At 60.4% G+C, this 11,196-nt stretch overlaps 1 protein-coding gene across 4 annotated transcripts; it reads right to left on the bottom strand.

Annotated features, from left to right (window-relative positions):
- Positions 1-613: 613 nt before the first annotated feature.
- Positions 614-10,195, bottom strand: SLC4A11 (solute carrier family 4 member 11). 4 transcript variants are annotated; one of them, XM_084886868.1, is made up of 19 exons: positions 10,038-10,195; positions 8,375-8,413; positions 5,833-5,985; positions 5,649-5,695; positions 5,184-5,415; positions 5,020-5,101; positions 4,678-4,801; positions 4,111-4,323; positions 3,947-4,040; positions 3,729-3,854; positions 3,537-3,650; positions 3,317-3,449; positions 3,021-3,094; positions 2,309-2,656; positions 2,046-2,214; positions 1,777-1,950; positions 1,404-1,599; positions 1,144-1,313; positions 614-1,018 (listed from the first exon to the last, which is right to left on the bottom strand). In XM_084886868.1, exons 2-19 carry the CDS (start codon positions 8,397-8,399, stop codon positions 955-957), a joined length of 2,538 nt encoding a protein of 845 aa, XP_084742994.1. In that variant the 5' UTR covers positions 8,400-8,413; positions 10,038-10,195; the 3' UTR covers positions 614-954. The 4 variants fall into 4 exon arrangements, with proteins under 4 accessions (XP_084742994.1, XP_084742992.1, XP_084742993.1 ...); XM_084886866.1 differs by lacking the exon at positions 10,038-10,195 and adding an exon at positions 8,675-9,545; XM_084886867.1 differs by lacking the exons at positions 3,537-3,650; positions 10,038-10,195 and adding an exon at positions 8,675-9,545.
- Between the last annotated feature and the right edge of the window lie 1,001 nt (positions 10,196-11,196).

Below are 11,196 nucleotides of genomic sequence, written 5' to 3'. Positions count from 1 at the left end.
GAGCCTTAGACCTGTGGTCCCCGTTTCCCCTGCCTGCTGCCCCTGTCATGGGTCCTGGCCAACCACCAAATGACTAAGCCAGAAACATGGTACCTTCTCCCCCCATCAGACCAATCCACACCATATGGTTTCTTCTGCTTCCCTTCATCCCCACCAGCAATGCCCTGGTACAGGATGCTCCCCCTCCCTCCCCTACTTATAAATTCTAGACTCTACCCAGCAGACCAGGTAGTTCAAAACTGCCAATCTGACCTACTCACCTGTTTTCAGTCTCCAATCAGGCTGCTCTGCTCTGCAACTGTCTCTGAGAGTTAGAGCCCTTTGCTGTCAGCCCCGCTAATCTCCCCACGCCAGCCATACTCTCTACTGGCCCCAAGCCCTCTCCTCAGGATCCTCACACATTCTCTTCCCAGACACTTCACTTCCCCTGTAGGTTCCTGGCAGCACAAAGGCCGCCTGGATCTCCCACATCTCCCTGGTGGGCCAACATTCACTGACAGCACACAAATGCCACTCTACACATATGGACCCCTTTTATGCCCCTTCCCTATGGCACTCAGGAGGCCCTCAGAGGCTGGGCAAGCCTACAGGGGTGAGACAGCACATAGCAGCATAGAAACAGGAGCTTTATTCTCTAATGTGCATACAGCAAATTCCTTATACAATCAAGGAAATGGTTTCTCTTTCAGGCATCTGACTCTTTTATCAAAAGAAAATCCATCTTACTTAGTCCTACCCTGGGCAGAAGCTGCCCTGAGCAGTGTTTTGACCCAAAGCAAAAGGCAATGGGAAGTGCAGGCACGCTCCGTGGAACCCCCACAACGCACACACGCCCGAGGCCTTTAGGACAGCTGCGAGGGGGACCCACACCTCCCCACAAAAAGTCCCAGCCGGGCCAGGAGGGCCAGGAGGGACCAACCAACAGGGTGTGGCCAGGGCCTGCCAGTCAGCAGCTCAGTATTCAGCATCCATGGTGTCCAAGTATTTGGCTTCAATGATTAGGGGCAGCAGTTTGTAGCTGAGGAGAGGAGGGAGTAGGTAGAAAGATGAAGATTGAATCAGGGAGAAGGCAGAGGGCCCCATCTTAGCAGCCCCACTCTTCCACCCAGCTGACCCCATTGCCCTCTGCCCACCCCCCCGTACCGGATGGGGATCATAGTAATCATGATGAGGGGGAAGATCATCTTCATGTAGGGCAGGGGGCTCATGCCAAAGGCACAGAGCAGCAGCAGCTGCAGGACCTGCAGGCCCGTGAAGTAGTGTATCTTCCTCTGAGGCACCTTCCTGATATAATGGGTGGGTGGGTACGAGGCCTGTGGGTGGGAGGGAACCAGGTGTGGAGAGGTCTGATGTTGCTGTATCTCCCACCCTCATCCCTCGCTCGCTCGCAGCCAGATGCTCACCTGGTCCTTGAGCAGTAGGACCAAACGCTCAAAGAGCTGGTTGGCGTCGATGGAGGTGAGGGCGATGTAGAGGAAGAGGCCGTAGAGCACGGGCTTGGGGATCCACTGCAGCGGGACGGGCAGCAGCAGGAGGGAGAGGCCCACCAGGATGCTGGCGCCCAGGCTGGTCAGCCGCGTCTCCTTAACGTTCATGATCCTGTGTGGTCCCAAGCACCGCATCACCTCCAGCCCCAGTCCAAGGGGGCCGTTTCCACCCTGGGTCACTGTGGCTCTCAGGCTAGGGCACTTCAGGGCCACACCCCTCCCACGCCTGTCCCCCTCAGGGCCCACGTGACTCTCGCCTCAGGCCTCCAGAGGCCACGGCCACACTCACGTCTCATAGACATGGCCGCCCTCCACGCGCTGCTCCACCAGCGCCAGTGCCCGCACGTGCAGTGGGGAGTGGGGGTAGGCGGCGTGGATCCAGGGCATCCCGAACAGAGACAGCCCCGTGTTGATGATGGCGATGAGCAGGAGGTCCCAGTGGTAAGCGGTGCCCTTCACTAGCCTGCAGCAGAAAGGCAGGAACGTGCGGGATAGAGCCCCCGTTGGCTCCTGGGAGGGGGGCACCCCGCTCAGCCCTCCCTTCCCAGCCCTTTGAACCTGTTCTCTGGTGCGTTCGCTAAGGCAGCCACCAGGTTCTGCTCGATGAAGAAGAGCATAGAGAGCAGGAAGCCGAGGCCCATGGCACTGCAGATGGTTCCGAGGGACTGCATGTGCATCTCAGCCATCTGAAACAGGCTCTCGTGGGGGTTGTAGCGGAACTTGCTCACTGCAGCAAGATACAGACCCTGCTCCAGACTACAACTCCACGGAGGCACCCTACCCCACCCCACCCCACCCCATGCCGGTCAGTCCCAACTCACTCTTAATTTCCTTGAAGACATAGGAGCCAATGAGGGAGAAGGTGAGCACAGCGATGGGCAGGGCACAGTCTGATAGGATCTCTCGCATGCAGGGGTGCAGGTAGGGGCTCTTCTTGAGCTGGTAGAGGGTGTAGCCCAGCCAGAGCGTGCCCAGCATGATAAGGAGGCTGAGCACGGCAGTGTCCCGGTGCGCCGGCTCAGGGAAGGGGCTGCCCTCTGGGATGAGGCTGGTGTTGAGGGCAGTGTGGAAGCTGGTGTTGAGGCTGGTGCCTACGTCCAGGAGGCTAAGCAGGGAATTGTGTCCTACGCTGTGATTCCCACTTCCGCCAGAGTAGTTCTTCTGGAAAACTATGGATATAGGCCAAAAGGCCTCAGCCTTCTGGGTTCTGGGCGATGGGGGCCCAGCTTCCTCCTAGATGTGGGATGGAGGGGCCCTGAAGGGAGAAGGGGCATCTGGGAGGAATGAGGGGCAGCTGGCCCCATGGACTTGCCCATCCACTCACTCCTCCCACCCTTTGCCGCTGTCCCTCTGCCCCGTGCCTCTGCCCCTGCCTGGAGCAGGGTCACCCTCTAGCACATGAGGTTGCTGCTTCCCGAGCACCCTGGAGCGAGAACAGCCTTAGCGTGTATGCTGACTGTCCTGGCCACAGCCCATAATCCCCCACTTCACTCAGATCCCTCTGCAGCAAGTGGCCTTTAGGTAAATACTCACTTTTGATCATGCCCTTGACAGCATCCAGCACAAATGTGATGGAAATAAACAAGGCAATGATATCTTCTGTCGACCTGTCGGGATGATATGCCTCATAAGATGGGGGTAAGTTGTGGGGGAAAGCTTCTCTGAGCCTCAATATGCCCCCCCCCCCTGCCATGAAGAGGACCAGTTCCAGGCTTTTCCATCCCCTCTAGGGTTATAGGACCTCAGAGGCTGGCATTGGCTGACCAGATCCCTGGCCTTGGTCTCCCTCCAGTCCAGAGGCCCCAACAGTTCAGGGAAGGCCCTGTCACCTCTTGAAAAGACTCATGATCAGGCTGAGGTTGAAGATGGCATAAACTGCAAGGAAGAAGCTGTTCCACAGGCCTATCCATGCATAGAAGGTGTTGAAGTCCAGACTGTAGTCATCACAGATGCCACGGATCACTGCAGGGCAGGACAGGGTGGGGGGTCAGAACTTGGCCATGGCCAGGGACCACGGGCACCATCTCCCTACCACAGCTCTCACTGCACCGTGCGTGTAGAGGGCCAGAGGCGCGGTTGTCAGCAGCACCACCAACGGCTGCCCAGAGAAGAGCGCGTACAGGAGGCCTCCGATGCCCTGCCCAGCTATGCTCTTCTGCACACCTGAGGGAGTGGAGCTGTCAGGCGGGCACCACGCCCTGGACCCCCTCCCCGCGCTCCCCACTGACCTCGGTCCCTTACCGATGGCCCCTTTGGTGTTCTCATCGTTGAGGGTCCCAAAAGCAATCGTGGGCAGGAGGCAGGCGAAGTAGAGGAACAGGGTGGTGGTGATGTACTTGCCCACAGTCCTGTTCTTCCCGATAATGCCTAGGACAGGACAGAGAGTGATGGGGATGCTGTGTGTTGTCCGATGGTCTGAGCCACACAGGCCGAGCCGCAGGGGACCGCAGAGCACATACCGTCAGTGAAGTCCAGTGCGTACACGGCGAACCTGCGGGCGAGGTCCTCCCGGATGCCCTTCCCCACGCGGAGGAAATCGCTGCGCTGCAGGGGCTACAGCAGGAGCCGGTTAGCTCTGCGTCCGTGCTCTGCAACCCCACCCACACCCACCTGGACCCCGTACAAGGTGGCATTTCTGGAAGCTGGAGTGTCTGCTGTAGCTCAGTGTGCAGATACTTGGATCCTGGCCCATCATGGTGAGCAGCTGTCTCTGATGGACTAGGGCGTCCTTGAATTCTTCCTCTGTGTGCGTCTTCAGGAGCTTCTGGCGGAAAGTGATGTCCAAGAACATGGTGGCAAAGGTGCGCCCCACCTCCGTTGCAGTCTTGGTGCTTTTCTGGGGGGAAGGGGGGGGAATGGGGGAATCACATCTGCAAGTCATTGTCAGTCAACCAGAAGGGTAAGGTGGGGGCAGCCCCTATTTGAATAATTTTTAACAATATCTCTTTTCAGTCAGGAAGGAAATACAACCTTTTGGGAAACCTCTGGAGGAAGTCAGGGCTTGAGGACCTAGCAAGATGCTACAGAGAAACCCAGGAGGGCCGTGGTGAAGGGGCAGGGTGGAAAGAGACCTTCAGATGCCAGGACTGTGGTGTACTCCAGCACATGGAAGAGATGCCCCCAAGAAGACAGCCAGGTAGCCTGGAACCTTCCTCCCCAAAGAAGGAATCCACCCAGGACCCCTCCTCACCATCTTGGGTGGGGCCAGCACCAGAATGACGAACCGCACCTCACAGGAACTTTCCCCCCAGTTCTGCGGGCGAACCAGGCGGCTGATGCACACGTGCCGCCTAAGTAGGGACTTGGAGGTGCAGCTGGCAGGGACAGGGGAGGGCACACAGTTGCCACTGCTGGTCGGGGGATCCCGCCCAGAGTACCTAACTTGGGCCCCCAGTGACTCCTGTCAGGGATAAGAAAGATGGCCAAATGGGATGGGGATGCTCACACCCTCTCCCCCGGCCTCTACAGGGACATGGGATACCTGGCTCCACGGACATGTAGGGAGGCCCTGTGTGGTGGCCTGGCAACTCACATGATGCAGAGCCATGACTGCTGGTATTGTACCCCTGTGACTGTGGCAGTGACTCCTTGGATGATATCTGACAGCAGGTGAACTGAGGACAGGGTGTAGGGGGACAGGAGGTCAGCTGGCCCACCTCCCTGACCTCCCTGTCCAGGATGGGAGATGGGCCTTACCTTTACCCTCCATGGGGGCCCCAGCATCCGTGAAGAGCAAGGCCATGAGCATGTCCAAGTTGCAGTCGGACTCCCGGGTGTGGGGGTCGTAGACTATGCGGACCACCATGGCCCGCAGCACCTCATCCAGCGAGGTGGCTGTCTCGTTCAGGATGATGCTGGCCCGTGCCAGGAAGCCATCTAGGTCTCGGTGTGCTCGGATCTCTTCCTTGAAGTCCTTTAGCTTCAGGTACTGTGGGGACCCCACACAGGCCCGTGAGTGAGACCTGCCGCACCACCCGGCCTCTCCTCCATGGTGGCCCCTTCCGGCTGCCCCTTCCCACCAGGACCAGCATCCCCTTCCAGAAGGGAAGGCCCTCCCAGATGAGCCCTGGGCTAGTGTGAGTTCCCTGTGTAGTGCGAGAGGGGGGCAGCCACCTCCAGCCCAGGACCCAATGTCTCCTGTCCTGCAGATGGGCCACTCACCTTGCGAGAGGTGTGGAGAAGCCCACAGCCACCAGGCATCTCAGACTCTACAAAAAAAACAAAAAGGGAAATGGCTCATGGCACCAACCCTCCTCTTCGGGTCTCTCTTGGCGGACTGGAGCCTACCTGCCCGTCTCCAGGCCCCTGCCCTCCCCGCGGTCTATCCCTGCTACAACCACCATACCAGCCTGGGTGGGCTGCACCTCCAGGTTGACGTTGACAAAGAAACGGATGCTCTCGCCAGACACAATGGAGGAGTTGACGGTGTTGAAGGCCTCTTCTGCCAGGCTCTCCTCATGGGTTTCAGAGGCATCATCTGTGTCACACTTGAGGTAGCCTGGAGACCCAACCACCACCGAGAAAAAGACACCCCAAGAGGGCCTGGCCGTCAGCGTTACACCCCAAAAGGGACTTCACGACCAAGGAGCCGTTGTCCTGGGCTGCCCCACTTGGTGCACTCTCAGTGAGTGGTCGGCGAGGCCTCGCGTAGGCCAGGACAGCAGCCTCAGGCCTAAGTGGATAGAATATATTCTAGTCTTGGCCCCACCCCCCTCAGAGTATGGCAGATGGCTGACAGCCCCACCCAACAACCTTCAACCAACATTTCTCAGTTACAGGAACTGGGGCCTTGCACTGTTCTGACCCATATCCTTCAACCAGGAAAAAAAAAAAAAGTGTGTTCATTCTACAAACTTTGAGCCAGGAACATGGTGCAATGACACAGTTATGACTCCCTAACCCCTGTCCTCCTAGGACCTCCAGGTTACCGGACCCAGACCTGCCTGGCTGGCTACCCAGTTGGGATCCAGGGGAAGCCAGAGCCACTGCAGTATCCAGACCCCTCCTTCCCCATGTCATTGGTACAGGGTCTTAAGGCCCCTCCTCCAGGTAGGGTCTGGGGTCAAAGCATCAAGGCTGAGATACAGTCCAGCCATCATACAAGACCCAGAAGCAGGAGAGCCGGAGAAATAGAGCAGCGGACTGACAGGGCATGGGACTTGCAGAAAAGGCCTCATCTCAGCCGCATCCCATGGTGGGGGAGGGGCATGCTGTGGCACCTGGGGACTCCCAGAGCACAGAACCCTTGGTCGGCCCCATAGCGTGGGCTCCCTCCTATGGGAAGGTTTCCTGATGAGGTGCAAATGTCCTCATCTTCCCCAGGCCCTGCTGGGGCGCCCCACAGCCTCTGGGATCACCGTCTGATACAGACCTGATACCCATGTCCTGACCCCTGGCCCTTCAGATCCAATCCCATTTCCCACCTCGATCTCTCATGCCTCAGGCCAGTTGGCCAGCACCCCAGCCATGCCAGCTCTTGCCCTCTGAGTAGAAGGCCCAGAGAGCCTTCTTCAAGGCTCACAGAACCCTCCTCTGGCAAGTCCTAGGGCGCTGCCTCACTCTTGGCCCAGCTGGCACCTCTGACTATGGGTCCCTTTTGGCTCACCACTTGTGGGTGATCCCAGGAAAAGGACCCTGTGGCTCAGACCCTGCCAATGCCTACCACCTGCGCAGGGAAAGGGCAGGGTCAGCAACACGCCTACACCGGCCAGGCAGTGCTGGTTTCCTCTGCACAACGCAGGCCCTGTCCCCAGTTGTCCTGTGCTGAGCCTCCACAGGAGGTGCTAGGCTTCCCTCTCAAGACCCCCATGGAATGGTGAACCGGAGCCCGAGGTCTGCTCTGCACCTAGATCCCAGAGCAGAGCTCTTAGGTCAAAAGGTATCCTAAAGCCCAAACTGGTGTGGCTCAGTGGCTAGAGCGTCGGCCTGCAGACTGATTTGATTCCAGTCAAGGGCATGTACCTTGGTTGCCGGCACATCCCCAGTGGGGGGTGAGCAGGAGGCAGCTGATGGATGTTTCTCTCTCATTGATGTTTCTAACGCTCCCTCTCCCTTCCTCTCTGTAAATAAATCAATAAAATATATATTTTTAAAAAAGTGTCCTGGTTTTTATTATGGAGCTCATGTCCACGAAAAACTCATTCCTCCCCAATTCCAAGCTTCCTTTGATTTGACAACCTGGTTCTCAGCCCCAACCTCCCCCAGCTTCTCCTGTCGCCCAAAGCGTCCATTATTCCCGTGCTGTCCCTCACACTGCCCCCTTCTCCCCAGGACCTCCCCAGCTGACAGGACAGGTCCTGCAAAGCTCCCTCCTCCGTCCTCAGCCCAGCCACATGCCTAACTGCCTGGCACATGAGGCTGTCATTCCCTATGGATCCTCCCTAAGAGCACTGTCTGTCCAAGCACTGTCCCTCTAGACACCGCTCTGATGGTCTGGGCACAGGAGAGGCAGCACAGAGCCATCCCAGAGACACGGGGGCGGGAAAGTTAGACGGGAGCTGGCAGGGAACACAGAAGCAGAGTCACATTTCTTTAGAGAGGCTTCCCGGCTGGGTGGGGGCTGAGGAATGTAAGCATCTAAATCCTTGGCCTAAGGCTGGTTAGGTAACCTGATCATTGCAAAAGTGAACCTAGCCAAGGAGAGAGAGAGAGCAGCCTGCCCTCCCAGGACCACAGCACCACCAGAGACCTGTCCCTGTCCAGGCCGTTTCAGCTGCTTCTCTAAACACCACAAACTCCAGGGCAGAATCCAAAGGCATCCCAGCACCAGTAAAGGACCACAGACAGGTGGCCAAAGCCATGGCACCCAGGTAGCTGGACTAGCACTCCCAGGTTCTTTGGATCAAGGAGTTCTCTCTAGGCACACACCCATTCCTTAGTGTCCTCACCTGCATCCTCAAGGTTCTGCGACATGATGGAAGAGATTTCTGCAAGGAAAGCAAAGAACTGTTACCAGCTCCAACAGCCGGCTGTGGACAGTCTCAGTGCCCATCTGCTCTCCACCCCACCCCAACCCTGCTAATTTCTTACCTTCCCGGGACCCAACCCAGGCCAACCTCAGAGAAAAAGGGGCAGAGGACAGGAGGAGGGAGGGGCCCGAGGAAGTCACGCCAGTAGCCCATCTGCTAGGGACTGCCCAGGTGAGAAGGCAGAGGTGTTCTCAGCACGTTTTCTCCAAGAGTAATTACCAGAAGCCTGTGTGACAGTTAAGGATTCATTGGTTACAGAACGCCTCAGCCAGCTGCTGGGCTGGGAGGAATTGCGGTGGTGGGAGGAGGAATCCTCCATCCTCGGTGCATTATCCGACCTACTTCTTTGGCTTTTCCTTCGCTGCCAAGCCCAATACTTGGAATCGAGCTCTGATGCGGGCATACTGCTCTTCTTGTGCTGTTTCTCCTGGGCTGGGAAGCCCCCCACCCCCCTCCCGGCCATCAACACCCATCACACGCGCAGCCCCCAACTTCACGCGCCCGGGCCGCCAGAAACCGAAGGGGCAACGGCCTTCTCCCCGGGCGCCGCCACCCACGCCCCGGGCCTCCGGGGGGCGGAGCCGTTGGTCCTCCAGGGGGATGGAAGGGGGAGCGGTGCGCGCTCCCCACGCCGGGCCCCGGATGGGCGAGGAAGGAAGGAAGCCACGGAAAGGATCGCGAGCTCGAGTGAAAGCGCCTCTAGGCTCGGAGACCCTGAGGGTCGGGGTGGGGGTGGGGGCGAGGCAGGATGCGGACAGGGCAAGCGGGGCGCGAACTAGGCTGCGGAAGGGAGAAGTCTGGAAGGTGGCGGGGTGCACACCCGACTCCCACCCCAGGAACCCACGTGCAAATAAACGTACAAACTCCAGGTGTGCGAGCCACGTCCGCCAGCGGCCCGGGACCAGCGCCAGGAGGCAGCCCCGCGCAGGACGTCCAGCGGGGCCCTCGGAGGCAGCCGCGAGCGGAGAGCCCGGCGCCCGGGACCCCGGCTCCGCCCCGCCAGCCCCCCGGCCCTCCGCGGGCCACGGCATTTACCCCAAAAGCTAAGAATCTCAAGGCGGCGATGCAGAGCGTTAATTCAGTGCTCAGCGTCTACCCTGGGCCTCTCTCCACCACCTCTCCATCCTCCAGGCCACTCACCCCCTCGAAAACGGACTCACCCCCGGACTCGCCCCCGGGCCGGAGAGCCCTCACGACCCTGACGCCCGCGATGCCCCAGGGCCCTTGCAGGGGTGGCGCCCGCGATGCCCCTGAGCCCCGACGGCTCCGAGCGCCCGCCCAGCGCGCCTTCGCCGCGGAGGGCGGACGGCCTCGCCGTCGTGCCCGCCGGCACCAGCACCCACCGGAGGCTGGAAACGGAGCGCACGCCCGGTGCTGGGGATCGGCTGCCGGGCGGCTGCACACAAGCCCGCTCGCCCGTCCGGGCTCCTTCCCCCCGGGCTCCGGCACCCCGAACTTGGCGTCCCGGGCGTCGCGCTGGGTCCTAATGCCGCTCAGACGCCCCGCCCCGGCGCGGTAGGCCGTGCGCGCCCGGGCCGGGGTCCCCCCGCCCGCCCCGCTGCCTCACCCCCCGCGGCCTCACCCGCGCCCTCGGGGCTCCAGACCGGCTCCTCCGCGGAGCGCCTGGCGACTCAGCCGGACGTGTAGACACGGCTCCTTCGAGCCCGCGCGTCCCCCCAGGCCTCTCTCCGACGAAACCGGCTGGGCCCAGGGACCACGGAGGCCAGCCACTGCAGCGGGGCGAGGGAGGGTTCCCTCCGACCGGCTTTAAGCGCGCCGCCGGCCGCCGCCCCCTCTCCTCGGCGGGGGGCCTCCGCTGGGCCCGGCCCGCCGGCCCCGCCCCTCCATTCTGCCCAGCTGCTCGGCCGTACACCTTCCTCCTCCTCCTCCTCCTCCTCCTCCTCCTCCTCCTCCTCCTCCTCCTCCTCCTCCTCCAGGAAGCGCGCCTGGACTTCACCCGGCTCCGTCCCGGCCCGCGGGCCGCCGCCCTCCCAGCGTCGGGTCTGCTCGCGGGGCGGCCCGGAGCTTCGCCTCCGGCGTCGACGCGCCCTCGGCTTTCTCTTGGGTCAAGTTCTTGGCTCGCGGCTTCTTTCCTTCCCGAGATGGCCCCCCGCCCAGTTTTCCTTATTGGACTGGCGGGACCCCGGCCCTGGACGCACCTTCTCGGGCTCCTCATTCATTAGCAGAGGGAGGCAGTGAGTTTGAGAGAGAGAGAGAGAGTGAGTGTGTGTGTGTGTGTGTGTGTGTGTGTGTGTGTGTGAGTGAGTGTGTGTGTGTGTGTGAGTGTGTGTGAGTGTGTGTGTGAGTGTGTGTGAGTGTGTGTGCGCCCGTGCCCCTGTAGGGAGGTGGTGCGCACGGGCCCGCGGGCACAATGTGCGACAGCGTCGGCCCATCCAGCCCATGGGACGAACCCTGACCTGGCCTTCTCAGCAAATGATTCCACAACCGTTGGGCCATGGGTTGACCCGGGATCTCCTAAGTGTTAACCCAGGTCCCCTCCACCCTTGCCACGAGCCAAAGACTAGCAGCGACTCCTGCCCTCACCACCTGCTGGGATGGAGTCCTGAGCTCTCCTGCAGCCTGGGGGATGGCTGGCCCCACCAGCAGAGGGTGAGCCACCTCTGCGAGGGGCTGTCCTGCAGCCCCCCGGCTCCTGGAGTGCTGGGGGAGCCCCATGCAAAGACTGACCAGGTGCATGAGACTGACCGGGTTCACGTCCCAGCAAGACAGGAAGCACATGA

Source organism: Pipistrellus hanaki, assembly GCF_964339955.1.
Source record: "Pipistrellus hanaki genome assembly, chromosome: 6".
Classification (NCBI taxonomy): Eukaryota; Metazoa; Chordata; class Mammalia; order Chiroptera; family Vespertilionidae; genus Pipistrellus; species Pipistrellus hanaki.
The sequence above is the reverse complement of the archived record's forward strand: the minus strand, read 5'-3'. Positions and strand labels throughout refer to the sequence as shown.

What these genes read in the sequence shown, in the direction of transcription:
- SLC4A11 (XM_084886865.1), bottom strand. Translation starts at nt 8,918, where the DNA reads ATGGCCGGGAGGGGGGTGGGGGGCTTCCCAGCCCAGGAGAAACAGCAC. An exon ending in GGCCCCCATGGAGGGTAAAG is followed by an intron (nt 5,102 to 5,183) that starts GTAAGGCCCATC and finishes CCCTGTCCTCAG; the next exon opens with TTCACCTGCTGTCAGATATC. An exon ending in CAGTCATGGCTCTGCATCAT is followed by an intron (nt 4,802 to 5,019) that starts GTGAGTTGCCAG and finishes TGTCCCTGCCAG; the next exon opens with CTGCACCTCCAAGTCCCTAC.